Here is a 17,202-nt window from a genome sequence, read left to right as displayed (position 1 = left end):
CACATGTGGACAAGTATGTGTTAACCTCTGGTACTGATAATTGTTTAACTGTACATGAAATACATTCTCTTTTTCTGTTTTGTAATGTTGGGAAGCCCAGGAAATGTTTTGTGATGTAGCAACTAGGACTTGGCAATGTTCACCCAGGCTGGGGTTCTGGCCCAGTTTCAGGGGGAGATTTCAGTGAGTGCTTCTGGGCTCTAGAACATCTTGCCAGTGGAGACTTGGTTGGCTTTATCCCTGCTGTCCTTCCATCAACAGATAAAGATATTTTTTATTTAGGCAAACCTTTTGCACATCAGCTTATCTGATGTCAAGGGGGTTTAACTGGCTGGATGCTGCTATTGTGTTTTTAGTTGTGTTTTTAATCATTTTGGTTCTTCTGTTATGCTTCTGTGATGACTTTAATCTGTATTTTGCTTAGCCACTGAGCGTGTTTTTTCCCTTTTTTAAGGAAAAATGTGGGATATAAATAAACTACTGACTTTGAATAAATTACTGACTTTCTCAAAACTGAGGATGTCATTTCAAGGAGTTGGGGAGCTCCATTGGTTTGTTCAGTTTGGGGTGGAGGGGTACTTACTTTTTATTTGTCCTGAATTCAAAGATATAGGCATGTTAGTCTGTAGAATCAGTATGTTGAGAGATCTTGTAGCACCTTTGAAACTAACTAAAAGAAAGAAGTTGGCAGCACGAGCTTTCGTAGACTTCCTCAGATGCTTTTTTTAATTATAGTTTTTATTAATTTTAAAACAAGTATAAAAATTTTTATCAATCATTCCCAATAACACATATCACATAAAATACATAACAATATCACAAACAATAAATACAATAACAAAAACAAGTTTTCATCTAAGCATCTGAGGAAGTAGACTGAAGGGCCTGTACTGACAAGGGAGAAGGGGCAAACAGAGGCCGCCCCTTTCTCTCCCAGATCATGGCCGTGCCAACCAACTGGCACAGCAACAATGTGCCATGCAAAAGGAACCACAAAATGCGGTTCCTTTCTCTGATGCTGCCGAGGCACCATTAGCACTCTGGACACGGCACACGAGGCACGTCATCAGTGCCGTCTGAACAGGTGCATGCCAAGATGTTGCCCGGATAGCACATTAGGGCTCGGAAGCATACTGACACTCCGCTCTCCCGAGCCCTAATTTTGGCCCTAGGCCGGCACATAGTGCCAGTCTGTACCAGGCCTGAAATCTATGAATGCTCATGCTACCTCTTTCTTTTAGTTAATCTCAAAGGTGATAAAATATCTCTCTAGTTAATTTGTTCTGGTTTATGTTTCCATGTTGTTCCTCTCTCCTGAGATTTTAGGTAAAACTAAAACTTAATGATAGAGATGCATAAATGATACAGAGGGTGGAGAAAGCGAAAGGAAGGAGGATTTTTCTTCATTTTTCATAATACTAGATTCTCAAGTCAAGAGATGTAGGAAAGAGGAAATCATAGAATCATAGGGTTGGAAGAAACCACAAGGGCCATCCAGTCCAACCCCTAGCATGCAGGAACTCTCAACCAAAGCATACCCAACCGATGGCCATTCAGCCTCTGTTTAAAGACTTCCAAGGAGGCAAGTATTTCTTCACACAGTGCATTGTTAAACTACATAATTTACTTTTGTAAGTAGTGTTAATGGTTGCCAATATGGATGCCTTTTATGGAAGATATGTATATCAATGACTACAGGTCATGGTGTGTATGTGTGCGCACTTGCATATATACACATCTCCAGTATTGGAGGGAATTGAAACTAAAAGAAAAGAGATTCCACCTAAACATTAAGAATAACTTTCTGATGATAAGAGTGGAATATGCTGCCTCAGAGTGTGTGCAGTCTCCTTCTTCAGAGGTTTTTAAAGCGTTCCCAGAAATGGCGTCCCCTGGAACCCGATGGAAACGCAATGGGAATGCGCAGCGGCAGCGGTGGCGGCGTTCCCCGTGTGGTAAAGTCGCATTCTGGGCCCCATTGGGTTTCCATCACTCTTCGTGCGTGCCCGCGCTCTTGCTCGTTAGAACGCATCGGGGAACGTTTTATCCCCGGTGCGATAAACTCCAGAGACTGGATGGCCATCTGTCAGGATTGGTTGATTGTGGATTCATGAACTGTGGGAGTGGGATGGATTGGATGGCCCTTGTGACTCTGTGAGTCTATGATTCTATGCCCCTGAATGTCAGTTCCAGAACAAAAGTGAAAGTGATAAATTGCCTTTATGTCCTGTTTGTGGGGTTCCCAGAAACATTGATTTGTTACTGAGGAAAGTAGGAAACAGGATGCTGGAACAGATCAGCCTTGGTCTCACAGAACAGGGCTCTTCTTATGTCTTCCTGCTGAAATATCTAATTGGTTTAATGGCTGCTTGTTTCCTTGTAATATGCTGTTTTTTCTGTTTAAATCTTGCATCATCATCATCATCATCATCATCATCATCATCATCATCATCATCGTTTTGCCTAATCTCTCTTTGGCCCATCACAGACGGGCATAAAATACATCCCCAGGACGTACTAGGGTTAGGAAAGGGTGTTCATTCCGGCTGCCCTAACCCTAGTACGTCCTGGGGACGTACAAAATGGCGGTGCCCTATACACATTGGCGCCACCATGGGGACGTCACCACCGCACCACCTCAAAATAGGGCGGTGCAGAAGTTACTCCCGGTGCCGCGCGAGGGCGCCTTGGGTGCTCTTTTCGTGGTGCCGGAAGGCGTTCCATTTCAGAGCTCCTTCCAGGATTTGCATTGCTGGTGCAACCTTTACACAGCTGCGCCAGTGATGCAAATGAGAAAGGGGCCAAGTGGCAGATCGGGGCCTCAGAGGCTGCCATTGTGGCAGCTGAGGCCCCGATCCGGCGGGGAAAGGGCCAGATACAGACCGCCCTTTTGGGCAGTCTGTAACGTGCCTTTATTAGCCACTTTGAGATTTTAAAGGAAAAGGGTGGCTCAGTGGTTAAGATGCTGACTCTACTGATTGCAAGGTCAGCAGGTCAGCAATTTGAGGCCTAGGTGCTCCTTGACGGAGTGATCTCCTACCACTAGTCTCGGTTTCTGCCAACCTAGCAGTTCAAAAGCATGTAAAAGTGCAAGTAGATAAATAGGTACCATTTTGGTGAGAAGGTAATATCTGTTCTGTGCACTTTGGTGATTAGTCATGCTGGCCACATGACCACAGAGTTATCTTTGACAATGTTGGCTCCGCCGGCTAAGTAATCGAGATGACTTGACAATCATGTCAATGGGGAAACTTTTACATTTTTAAATATCCATTTTAAAAAGTTGTGTCTGTTTTGCCAGTTTTTCAGTCTGTCCCCATAACTTGTGACAACTCATAAATTAGAGACAGTGTTTCTCTGCCGGCCATAATCAAAACACAATCCATATTGCAGCAGTAGAAGCACAAGTAGCAAGACTGGGTTAAAAGCTGGCAACCAATAGTGACAGGCTGCTTCCATGTCAGTCCAGTGGTGAGATACTCTTGTGGTTTAGTCTGAATTTTAGAGGCTCTGTCTAAGGGTGCATCTACACTATAGAAATAATACAGTTTGACACAACTTTAACTGCCATGGCTCCATCCTACAGAATCTCTGGATTTGAAGTTTTGAGAGTCACCAGCATGCTTTTGCACAGAAGGCTTCTAAAATGATAAATCACAGAATTATATAGGATGGAGCTACTGCACTTAAAATGGTGTCAAGCTGAATTATTTCTACAGTGTTGATGTGTCCTAAGATGCTGATCCTCTTTTAGGTTGGCTCAACCTTTTAGATAGCTCCTTTAAGGTTTGGACCAACACCTAGAGGGGACTTGCTGCCCCAATGGAACTGGAGCCATCTGCCTCCACTGTTGGCAGCCTTATATTACCACAGGGAAAGGTTAGCTTCTAGCAGTAAAAGTATCTGGGGCAGGGAAAGTGTGTGTGGGGGGGAAGCTATCCATTTGGAGGGGGAAATTGTATGTTTAAAATACAAAATGGCATTCCTTTTATTATTTGAGAATGTTTGAGGGTATGTTATTCATTAGTCATGTTGATAATTGCCACAACACTTGCATTTATCAGTGAGATAGGACTTTCTGATTCTTTGCAAAGCAGTTGAGTGTTCAACTGTGGTCTGAAGGATATGAAGCATATGAACCTTTCTGTTTTGCAAGATAGAGTGGCACTTCATTTTTCTGTAGACTGCACCATAGCGTTATAATGCCAGGCCCAGCAGGGAGGACAGAATATTAGGATCAGCCCTGAAGCAGACTTGTTGATAATTATAGCTGAAGTTTAGTTAAAGACCAGCTTCAAAGGGGTTGAAGGCTAAGCCCTTCTTATTTCACTGTATTCTGTAAAGTAAAAAATGTTATCCTAAATTGAAACTCTGGTTCTTGTTAAATCAAGGAAAGAGCATTTATAGGTCTTGTTTTGGCTTAGTAGGCCTCAATGTCCCTTCTTCATTGTAAAATGTATTCATTTAATAAGTAAACTTAGGTCCAAGACACACTGCAGAAATAATCCAGTGTGAGACTTCTTTGACAGCTCTGGCTCAATGCTAGGGAATTCTGGGAGCTGTAGTTTTGTGAGACATTTAGCCTTCTCTGTCAGAGAGCTCTGGTGCCACAATAAATTACAGTTCCCAGGAAACCCTAACACTGAGCCAGGGCAGTTAAAATGGTTTTGAAGTGGATTATTTCTGCAGTGTGTTCTGGACCAAATAATAGTTATGTAATAAATATATCTGTGTAATTTTTTTTCTTCATATCTATAAGTAGTAGACATTTTAAGTATATGATTTTTCTCTTATAAAATCCAACTTGCTTTCAGCAGTACAATAACTGGAATCACCTGACATTTCAGCTTTGGACTCCAAGTTTAAATAAAACAGATTAAAATAGCTGTAGTTTTTTACATACTGTATGTATGTCAGAAGCTACAGAGACAAGATTTACAAACAGAGCAGGCAAACTGCTGGTGCTTCCTTAAAAAGAGATCCAATACATTCTAAAGAAAATACAGGAGATTTTCCCCTCTCTCTTTCTATGTTAAAAGAGAGAGAGAGAGGAGAAGGAGAAGACATTTCAAGGGTTTTGTTGAAAGAATAGAATTGCTTTGTTTCTGATCCCATGATGAGTGAAATAAATGTTTAAGAAAGATCACTTTACACTGAGATTCATACTGAAATGTGATGACTGTGATTCAAGCCAAGCCAAAAATTACAGCTCAGAATTAGAAGGGATAGACATGGCTTGGGAATCCATTTTCCCACATTCCTGAATCTCAATCATCCCAGCTAATGTTTAAAAGAAAATAGAGTGGGAAACAATGAGGTCATTTTGTTTGGGTGCAAAATAAAACAAAACATAACAAAACAAAAACTTCTTAACAATAAAAAAAGAAAATATAAATTTATTGAGAACAACTGCTCATTTACATTGGAAACACCTCATGAATGACAAAACTTTCATGGCACATTCTAAAACCTTCATGGCATATTTTTTTTTAAAAAAAAAATAATTTTCAAAGTGTATGCTTCATAGCCTGTCTCGATAAAGCTTCCATGGAGGTCTTGCTGACATTGCTATTGCTAACGGTGTTTCTGAGTTAACTGAAAACTCTTCAGTTGGCAAAAGTAACGCTACATGGCAGAAGTATGATTAAGATCTAGGCAATGCCAATTTGTTTATTTAACCATAAGTCTCCATGCTGATGAGCAGTGTAATGTTTAAATTCTACTCCTTATTCCTTGTATGTAGATAACTAAGCAAACATTCTGCCATCAATCAGTGGGGAAATGATCAAAGAAAAATATATAACTTATCTATAGGCTAATGATCAGTATATGGTTATGCAAGCAACAAGATTATGGATGGCAGTATTTAAAATGAACAGGCAGACATCAGCCTAAATTCAGTTGATAGTCCCAACTAAAGTAGAATCACTGAATCAATGGGAACTTGGTATGTCAGCACTTATGTGAGTTTCATTGATTCAATGGATTGACTGTAGTTGGAACTGACAGTTGATACAGTCTATCCTCAGTCATATACCCTTATTCAGGCATTGCATGTTAACAGTTAAAACTGGCTAAAGACTATGGCTTGCCTGCAGGATTTCTTGGCCATTGGATGGGCTGGTGTGACCTCATGACATGTTCCACAAGCATTGTAATTACTGCTAGAAAGTGGAAATAATAGTAATGGAACCTAAGTCCCATTATAAAGGGGAAAGTTGTGTTTCATTAGCTAAAAAACATTAAACTGGTCATAGTTGGATGATAGGTTGTAATGTGGAAAGTCCACAAAAAGAGATGTTGGGAGCTAGTTATCCCCTCCACTTTTATGATGCCACTTGTCCCTTAAACGTATGGAGGAAATTCATGTCCTCTGTGAGAAAAGTGAAATTCAAAAGATTTGAAAAAAAATCTTAAAATTTTAGGTAGCTGAGGAACAGCCGAGGAACAGCAAAGATAAACAAGTGTGTAAATGCTCAGCAACCCTATCGTACACCCCTGGTGCCATCTTGGCATGCCCCCATACAGATGGGGCATGCCACAATGACGTCCACATGGTACAGCACTCAAACAGCCAATGGTGCTCTGCGTGTGGCTTAAAAAGAACTCGCCGGGAGCAGGTTCCCTTTCTGCCCATCTGTCCATCCCCTTAGTCTTTGAGAAAAATGCATGTGGATTTCTTTTTAAAAATTGGGAGAAATTGTGTTTTCTGCACACACAAAAGAAGTTTCATACACAGAAAACAGCATTTTCTGTGCAGAAAATATATTTCTGCATAGAAAAAAACGCTTTTCATCATTTTCTATGCAGGAAACCTCTTTTCTGCACACAAAACTTGTTTTTTTGTGCAAAAATGTTGTTTTTTGTGCCAAATTGTTTCCCCCCCTCACAGGACAAAATTTTGAAAACTGCATTGTTTCTGACTGTATAGAACAGCAGAATTTCAATAATTGGCACTGGACATGATTTCCCACCCCCAAAGCAGTTCCAACCTGTTCTGGTGAGGGACAAAGTAAAGAAAAAACTAATAAAACTCCTGGCATAGGAACTGTGATTTTCAAATGTAGTGTTCCCATGGATGACTAAATTTGTTCTAAATTTGTACCATTTAAAGCAGCCCTTTTTAGCACACGTATTTTCATAATACAGTGCTAGTTTGAGATATTGTATTTGGAAAGTTTTTGCTACTGTGTTTTGATGGGAGGGAAATGACAGCCTTTAGTGATTTTGTATGTAAAGGTTTCATGGCCTCTTTGCCCTGTTCCAGCAAGAAACTAATTCTCAGCTTTCATACTGTCAGTATGAAATTATTTAAGGAAGATTAATTAAACTGGCCCACAAAGAAATGTCTTTTGAAAAATAATATCAGCTGGTAGTCAGAAAGGAAATTATCACAGTGTATAAGATATTGATGCATATCACCTTATGATGGAGATAAAACAAAAATGGAGCAAGAATTTACATTGAATGCAAAGTCAAGTGAAAATTTTCTATGAAATTATACATATTTCATCTTGTATTCTGCTTAGACTATCCATAAATGTTTCCTACAATTTCAAATCAGTGATGGGGATTCATCATAGTACAATTGCTCATTTTTTTCTGGCTTTGTTTTGTTGGATATTGAAGTGCTTTTGCTTCTATCACTGGATGTGCCACACCCATCAAACACCCCTTCTTTTTTTGTGAATTTGTTGCTGCTGGGGAAGGGAGGAGTCTTCATTTGTCATAATGCATTAGTCCCTACATCTGTCCTCCTAAACCTTTGGAGGTTTCTTCCATAGTAGGGATGGAAATAATATTTTACTGCTGCTTATTTCCTGGCCCTGATTTGTGATGGCTGGAAACTCCTTTTGGAAAGACTACAGTCAGTTGTGAAGCTTTCGTGAGTTTTTTTTCTCTTTTTTCTCTCCCCACATTAAGTAGTCATCTGTGCAGAAATACATTTGAGATTTTTGTGCAAAAAACACATTTTTGTGCAGAAAATATATTTCCTGCACAGGGAACGGTGTATTTTGCACATGAAACAAAAAGTTCCCTATGCAAAAAAATCTATTTTTATCACAGAAAAGCATTATGTATTTCTACGCAATGATTAAGAATACTATATGAATTCTGTGTTCTTATTTGCAAGGATCATGAACATTCTAATGCATTTCTCTCCCCTCCACCCCAAAAGAAAAACTTGGAATTGGTCCATCAAACTGAATCTTATAGCAATATATGTACAGGGGACACTCTTATTGAGAATTATTAGCGTAAGACATATAGTAGTGTGGGGATTTAGATCTTTGCGAGACATTTTGCTAAAAGTGTGATAAGCCCCTACACTTTCTCTTATAGCAAGCACTTAGTTGCCTGTAAAGCATGTTGGCTAGAGTGCTCTGGCTTGAAGGTAGTCCTTGTAGAGCAGCATCCAAAGCCTTCCTCTTGGCCTTTTGCAAAAGAGCTGCCTGAAGGGACTTGGTTGGGCGCCACTGCTACCTACATTGTCTGCTCTGGTAACTCTGTTGCCATCTTAGTCAAACAGCTGCCATGAAGCTCACAGTTTCCTACCATCCTTGGAACTGGTGAGTGTGCAGGGACCACCACACAATTGCCAGGAAAATGACATGCTGATGTAGCTTGCTGGCTACAGGTCACACTTGCCACAGGCTGCAGCCACTCCTGCCAAGGTGAGCATGGTGGATGAAATTCTTGAACTCTGTACAAGTCTCTCAGCAGATAAATCTATGGGAAAGGTTTGCCTAGGTAGATACAATTTGAAATGCTAATTCAGTAGTATTTAATAAGGACATTGCTATGCATGGCTCAAATTCTGGAAATATATATATTTTAATTCCTATCCAAGATATAAGCTGGAAAGCTTATAAGATTTATGGTGGGAATGAGCTGCAACAGCTTCACTTTTTCTTGAATGAGATCTTGAGCACCATTTGGATTGTAACTTCTGGTCCTCTGTCTTACCCTATTCTAAGATCCTTCATACAGGAGAAAAAGGAGGGAGGACCTCTAAGATGCTCTAGGGGAAATCCAATAATCTGTCTCAATGATAAACATCATTTTGAAACATTAGATGATTAGCATATACTAACTAGGCGTCAGATTTATATTGCAGTGAATGAGTCTTGTTCCAGATTTTTTTTTACAACTAAACGTTAAAGCCACCCTAAATAGAAAACTTTGAAAATACTTTTTGTTTTATCTCTCTCCTCTCTCCAAATATTTGAAGCTGCCATGAAGAAATACTGACAGTTGAACAGGGATGTTTTCATTCCTGATAAAGGTGCTCTTAGAAGTTGAAGTTGTTTTCTTTGAAAACTGTTCAGAAGCTTGGAGCAGAATAATGTTAAAGACAGAACATTGCTTAAAAAAATATGCACACACTCTCTTTTGCTCCTTCGCTCCCTCTCTCTCACACACAGGGCCTAAACCTATTTCCAAAATAAGTAGTTTCTAATCCAGCTGGGATACTGCGGTCATAAAAAGGATGTCCAAATCCACCAATTTATATTGGTTTGGTTTGGCTTGACTTTCAAAGAATTTAAAGCCTAAAGCCTGTGCCATGTGTACACTGTAAGTGGGGCAGCATTCTCAGTGTTTTTTCCCCTCAGTCTGCCATATTATGCACTGCCAAAATAAAATCCTAATTGGGGCTACCTTTGCTTATAGCTCCAAGATTGGACTTCAAAATATTATTCAGTTTATTGTAGGCCCAGTACAGGCCGCTCAAAAAAGCGGTCTGACGGCACCTTGTTTTGCTCCGTGAGAAAGTTGCAGTGGACAAACCACGCAACTTCCTCGTGGAGCACTCGTGATGGCACATTCGCGATGTCAGTATCACACCGCAGTATCAATAAGCGTCTGTCACGTCAAAATGGCGGCACCCATCTGTACAGGGTGCCACCATTTTGACATACGGAATATGTGCTAGGGTTGTGGGGTGTCTGTAAGCGATGCCCCGAGGCAACCCTAGCATGTCATCAAGACGTGCGTTGAGGCCCATGTGTACTGGGCCATAGTTTGTCATACTCAAGTTATTAACTATGCCAAGGTTTATAAAGGATTCTAATTTTAGCTTTCTGTTATCCATCAAACATATTGGTCCATTTGAAATAGAGTCCAGATCACAACATACAATAGATCTAGTCAAATTACTGTATATACTTATTTATAAGTCCAGAATTTTTAGTCAAAAATTTGACCCCCAAAACCCTGACTTGACTTATCCATGGGTCAGTGTAAGTACTGAACTTTTATCCAAAAAACAGTAGCATCCCCTTCTCTGAGTAAAGTGGTGAAAGGTAAAAGTTTACTCCATCCCAGGAAGCATCAACCCCCCTCTACCCCCTCTACTGCAGTGCCACTTCTGTCCTTTTTGAATGCCTGAGTGAGAAAATGATAGTATTAGCTCTTTGGTGCTTCCCCTCAAAGGAGCACTTAAAGGAATCAGTCTTGAAGAATCTGTGAATTTTCTTAGCCCTGCCTTAGTCTGGTCACCTTCCCAGAACATTGCACAGCTCCTTCCCCATCTATCCAGTCTTTAGGGTGAGCACAAATAGTTATGTATATACTAGAATTTTTAAAAGTTCTTTGGCATCATTTTTCTTTGCTTCATCCTTTAAATCCTTTGTTACGTGCCCCCACGTTTTACCCTCATCTTATCTACAGGTTACATCAAAAGCCATAATTTTGGCCTCCAACTCCTGCCGTTGACTTATACATGATGTCAACATTAGTCAGGTTTATGCAATAGTTAAAACACTCTACAGTCAATCTGAGGATTGTGCAGGCTTTCTTCATGCAATGTACTGCAGATAAAAGGTTTTTGTTTGTTTGTTTGTTTGTTTGATTGTTTTTGCTTTGTGGAATCCAGATATCTCCAACCCTCCCCACAGCCTAACCTCCTGTTAATAGCTGTGTTGGCATGATAATGAGCTTAACAATGGTTAGAGTTAAAGCAGTTTCCTGCTTGACTCACTTTTAAAACCAAAAAAGGAACATAAAGATGGTTCAGACTAATATCTTGGACCTGATCAGACACAGGGCGAAATATCATCCAAATGTCATGCAAACGTGATAGAAATGTTGGAGAAGCTCCAGGGATGTGATAATCTGTGGCACCTCTAAGGTGTAACTGAGGCTTCTCACTATGTTCCTGTCATGGAATCGGTCTCAGGGAAGCCAAGAGAAGCCATTTTCTGAATAATGTGTTATCCCGTTATTCAGATAATGGTTTCCCTGTGAATTATTCCATGATGGGAACATAGCAGGAAGTCCCAATTACACTTTAGAAGCACCACTCATGATCACATCCCTGATGCTTCCACAACGTTTCTGCCACGTTTGCATGATGTTTTGCCCACGTCTGATAATAAACGATATTATTGCAAATGTACCTCTTAACCATAGTTGCATTGGGTGAGAGAAACTTGCTCTGCAAATAATTGCAAAGAGAAACTATGCAATTCTATTGCTTACTCCTGAGCTTTTAACATTGGTTAGGATGACAATGTAATATAATTCTGCACAGCAGAGACAGCCCTACCATTAGACAGAAATGGTTGCTACAGGCAGCAGATGTTAAGTGTCATGAAAGAGCAGCATATTCTTAGTTATTTCATTTCTTATAATTTTATATTTCATTGTATGTTTCATTGTATTTTTATTGCCAGGTAAAATGAGTGGTGCTTGGGGGATTTTCTGCCTAGTGTGCCAGATTAATCTGACAGGCTTTAGGTATTATGCACCCTGAGTATTTATTGCACTGCAACATTTATTTATTTATTTATTAAAAAGAAATGCCTTGCTGGCCAAGATTGTGATGCCTTTCATGCATTTCCTAATAATCCTTCATATTTAGAAAGTTTTTATGACAAAAAGTTGTTTGTCATGGTTTTCTGCAAAAATAACATTTTGCGCAATATATGATGTTTTTACCAAAGGATTTTGTGAGGAAAAAAACCTTTTTAATTGATTTTTTTGTGAAAACAATCTCAAAATACCAAAAATATCATTATTGTTATTTTTATTATTAGTAATAATAGTAGTAGCATTAGTAGTAATAATAGTAGTATATTTATATTTATTTCTCTCCTGCCTTTTTCCTAGTTCAGGATTCAAAGCAACTTACAGCAAGTTAAAAAAACACTGTTAAAAAATTCACAAAATACAGAAATTGAAACACGATTAAACAACAAAAAAACTGATGTGGCAATTCATTTTTTAATGAATTGTTGAGACACTCTTTCTCATCAAGGATCAGAAATTTTGATAATATTCTTTAATATCTGTAATTGACTAGGGTTGGTAGAAAGTGTCATTCACTGCTCTGATTCAATAGATGGGCATATGGCATTGCCTTTGAGTCTTGAGTTTGCCATATGATTTCTTAAGTCTTTTCTTGAAGTCCTGTCCAGGTATGATGAAATTTTCACATAGAGTTTCTTTTGCAGTTCATGCACGAAATTTCACATGTGGTCCCTTACATACATAGACTTTTACCTCTGTTTATGTGAAAAGAGGAGTTTGTAGTAATGGGTGCTATCTATCTAGTAATCCTGAAATTTTCAGGTAATTACCATTTCCCCTTTTCATGTAAAAACTGAAAGGGAATATCATGCAACTCTAATCTATCTAGTGAATTATTACCAAGAAATTCACTGAAGTATATATTTCTCTGCATTTGTTAGGACATTTATATTTGTCTTGACAGACATCTTAAGTATAATAGTCACACAAGCCAATATGAACTATGTTTTTCTTTTTCAGGTCTGGATGTTGATGGAATATACCGAGTCAGCGGCAATCTGGCAACGATACAGAAGTTACGATTTGTTGTCAATCAGGGTAAGTGATTCCTTTGCCCTGTAATGTTTTGTTTAGTACTTATCTGTCTGAAATGACAATACAATGGATTTTAGAAGCTGTGGTACATTAGTGGCACAGAATGATGAGTGGCATTTTGCAGAAGAGAGGAAGAGACATGTACAGAGATACGGCAAGCAGCCAGAAAGTGGGTTAGAAGAGAGGAGAGGAGCAGTCATATCATAAAGAAAACAGAATGAGGAAGCAGAGAAAGAAAGACAAAAGAAGTGGAAATTTTGAATATGTCATATCCCAAATAGTGAATCTGAGGATTATTTTTAAAAATTAAAATGGCATGTCAGTGTTAGGTGTAAGGAAAATGGGGCAAAGTATTAAAAGGTCTAAAGATGCATGGAAGAAAAATAAATGAAATAAGTTTTTTTAAAAAAATAAAATAAAACAAAGGCACTTCAGAATGGTGTCACTGAAGGAGAAAAGAGTAAATATTTCATGGTATATTTCATTTTGCTTAATGATTTTATTGATTTTCTGGAATACTTTAATAAGTCTAACATTCTCCAATAGATGCCGAAGCCAGCATCAGATGACAAGCTAACCAGTTGCACAGATTATTGTTAAGGTGCATGTATTGCACCTTACTGTGACATAAATGATATAATAGTGAGGCTCTAAAAGGTGTACATAATCATGAGACCTAAAATGAAATATCTTTGATGTAGAACAATACCGCATGCATTAAATTAAAATATGTGAGAGAAGAGGTCAAACCTTGAATTTTTCCATTCTAACTTTAAACAGCTTGCAACGCAGTTATGTTGGCAGATAACAGTCATGGTTATAGCTGGAAATTTTCCTGTTGACTGTGAGGCCTCCTAGTGTCATAGTGGTATGGTTAGGTGCTAATCAACTACATTTGTTTATTTAAAATATCACTTAAAGATATTGCCATTATTAAATAAAATCACATCATTTAAGCATCTTTACTTGATTAATCATGGTTTTAGATTTATGAAATAATATTGTCCCTGATTCAGACTAGTTGGGGATATCTCAGAAAAGTGTAAGACCTAATGTGGTTCATACTTGAAAGCACTCAAACAGAGTTGGTGCTTGTGAGAGCTACAATTTCCATGTGAACATAAGTTGCCCTGACTAGCATTGCTGCAGAGATTTAAAAGGAAGTGTCATTGTCAGTAGTTGTCATGTAGAGGAGGGTTAAAAAAAATGCATCCTGTTGGCTACATGTGATACCCAGGACCCCCCTTTTGTAGATCCCCTCCCTACTAAAGTTCCCTGACCCTGAAGTGGGATCAAAAATGAACCAAAAATCATACCCAAAGCCTTCTAAAATGCAATGAACATAGAAACTATATTTCATAATTCCCCAAATGCCCTTAGAACTGCTCTCAAATACCTTATTTTCCTTCTTTTTCTCCTTCAAAATGATGACAGGAAGTGATACAGTAGGATGTGGCATAGTCAGTGGGGTTTAGCCCACTGGTGGGTCAAGGGTAGGGAATTGGCCTTTAGCTCCTGTACATTCGCCCATCCCTGATGTGCAGCCGCCAGTTCACAACAGATCACTTCTATGTGCTCCCAGAAGACCCACAGGCTTTCAAGTTGCTTTCGGAGGGACCTCTATTCTCTTTATGGCATAGGGGTAGGACAGCTGGAATTCTGAAAGCCTTTTATTTAAAGAATTCATTCCTTGACTGAACTTGTTTGTCTCAGTATTATAACATTACCACATGGGCACCCACTGTGACACAGAAGTTTATCAGACAAGGGAAATTGAAAGTGTAATCCAATGGCAGTCCGAACGCAATCATGGGATTTCACGTTATTGCATGAGACGTGATCACACGCAATTTCTGGCAATGGCAAGCTATTTTTTGGCAATGGGAAGTCAGTTTGAACACAATTCGAATTCACGTAAATTCGCTGAACTAGCAAATTCACGTGAATGAGTTCTGGCCCCACTTTCTTTTCATTCGAAATTAAGAGAAATTCCTCCCATGTGATAAACTCCACAGTCAATCTAAACCCATCCTAAATCCGTGTGTATTTACACAACATTGTGAATGAGTGCTGTGGCTATATTTGGGTCATTTGCTCTTTTAGGCATTTCTAACCACATAGTGGATTTGTATGTCCTTTACATTATTTTATCTTTACTTTTGTATGCAAAGTAGTGCGAAGCAATATTAAAAGTTACTGCTGCTTGCTTTTCTTTCTTGTTCTTTTGTTAGGTGTCCTGTGTTTTCTTCTATTCTATGACATGTCCTAATTTTGAGGTTCATATACATATGGCACATTTATTTCTAAAGAACAGCCTCAAATTAAGAATACAACTATAAGACATTTAAAACTGGAGGAGAAAAATCCCAGAAAGGATCAAATTCTTCCCCAATGTAACTCCACTGAAGTCTGTTTAAAACATTTCTGTGAACTTGTCATCAAATGTATGCAAAGGATTTCATCACTTTGAGTTTGATGGAATTACACCAGGGATGAACTAAGTCCTACATCTCTGTATGAAACTGAATTGCCAAATCCATCCCAAGCCACCAAGCCAGTAAAGTCATTCAACTTAAAAATAAAAAAGTCAAAGCTCTTATTTCACCATGCAAGCTCTAGTCAGTTAGCACTTCTTCCTAGTCCCAGAAGTCCTGTTTTAGATGTTCACTCTCTGTTCTCATTGCTGCTTTAAAGTACTGTGGAAGAGACCAAGCTACTTGATCAGTCATCTCTTAATGCATACTTGCCATCACCTTCATTCTTCATGCGAATCCTGTAGTTTTGTCCAGTACAACAAACTAATATGAAGGGTGATTCAGAAATTGGGTCTTTCTTGTCTTCATTTTGCTTCAACATACTGTATCAAAATGTATGTTGATCCTAACCCATAATGCAAAATGGTGTAGTAGTGGGTCGATGGTTTGACTGAGAGAAAGAAAATGATTGTCACCTGTAATCCTGAATGTCCAACGAGGGCATGGAGCCATTAGAGAGCATCTTTAAAAGAACAGACATCAGAGAAGGTTGAAGAGGGGAAATCCCCACTTTTTGAGCCTTTGTTTTCAAATCTATTGAAATCAATTTAATGAATCAATATGCTTAATTAATTTATTACTATTACAGTCCCTTGTATCTCTATAGATGTTGGTCCTTTGACCCCAATCTTAATGTAGTTTTACCACTGAAGAAAATGGAACTTCTGAGCAAACATGCATAGGAATATTCTGTTCATTTGTTCATTTTGTTCATTTTAATTTATATCCTTCCCAAAAGTGATCTACTCAAAGTCTTGGCCGCCACTTGGCAGTGGGTTTCCAGAGAAGAAATTAGTGCAGGGAAGAGCACAAATATGGTACTGGTCTTTGGCACAGTGGGGAAAAACTACTGTGCTCCCCCCCCCCCCCCACACACACACACACACCAGATAGTGTTAATAAGCACTGTTCTGGACAACCTGGTTCGTTACGAGATAGAGATTTGAATATGAGCTTTCTCATGTCGCAATTAAATATTCTACCCACTGCATAACACTGATCCAGAGGTACTGACTCCCAGAACAAATACCCTATCACATGTAATATCCTCATGTTCCATTCATTCCTCACATTCCATTCACCTGTCTGCAGACTGATTTTGTTTTAAAATATTCCAATTTTGTGTTGAAACTAATTTGCATGATTTTTTTGCAGTTTTATGAGTAATGGAAATCCATATTTTTAATTTTGTGTAAATGTGTGGATATATGCGTGGATATGCATACACACACACACACACAGATGCAAAACATTTGTAAGGGCTGCTTATTTCAGCATCCTATAACTGCAGTCTTGTTTGAATACCATGATTTGAAGGGGGGCAGCAGTTTAAATATTAGGATCTAAGGTTACAAGCCTGCCCATACATGCACAGAGCAAGTTGTGTTACATCCACTGGGTTTAATTTTAACCTAACTATTCTGTTTTTACTTTGTTACTAAAATACTCAAGGCTTTGGATTTAAATCTGTTTCTGATAAAATTATCTGAAGAATTGCCAGAATCCTAGATCAGCTATTTAGTTTCTCCTATGTGAAAGAATAGTATCCCCTGGCCTTCCCATTCCCACAAGCAGCTGGATCAGGCAAAGGAAGTCCATTCAGCTTCTCACCAATGTGAAAGGAGAGCAACATTTCCACCCTTCTCACCAGCAAACAAGGCTGTGATAAGAACTTACACCAGGGGTCTTGCTTTTGAAGACCACACCCTTCCTTTCTGGTAGGAAGAGGTGGAAATATCATCCTCCTTGCATGCCAAGCAGAAGCTGAATGGATCTCTTTTTCTTGATTGGTGACTGTCACATAAGGGTGGTATTTGCATAG

General features: G+C 38.9%; 1 protein-coding gene across 1 annotated transcript in view; it reads left to right on the top strand.

Moving 5' to 3' along the window:
* Positions 1 to 17,202, top strand: part of LOC149313888 (rho GTPase-activating protein 15-like) — a 522,566-nt gene that overhangs the window by 348,129 nt on the left and 157,235 nt on the right. The window contains exon 11 of the mRNA XM_089523318.1: positions 12,772 to 12,849. Within this exon, the coding sequence (XP_089379444.1) occupies positions 12,772 to 12,849 (78 nt within the window). The remainder of the gene's footprint in view (positions 1 to 12,771; positions 12,850 to 17,202) is intronic.

This window comes from Sceloporus occidentalis, unplaced genomic scaffold (assembly GCF_023333645.1).
Source record: "Sceloporus occidentalis isolate IW3139 unplaced genomic scaffold, rSceOcc1.0.p SCAF_4, whole genome shotgun sequence".
NCBI classification, from domain to species: domain Eukaryota; kingdom Metazoa; phylum Chordata; class Lepidosauria; order Squamata; family Phrynosomatidae; genus Sceloporus; species Sceloporus occidentalis.
This window is presented reverse-complemented; position numbering and strand designations above follow the sequence as displayed.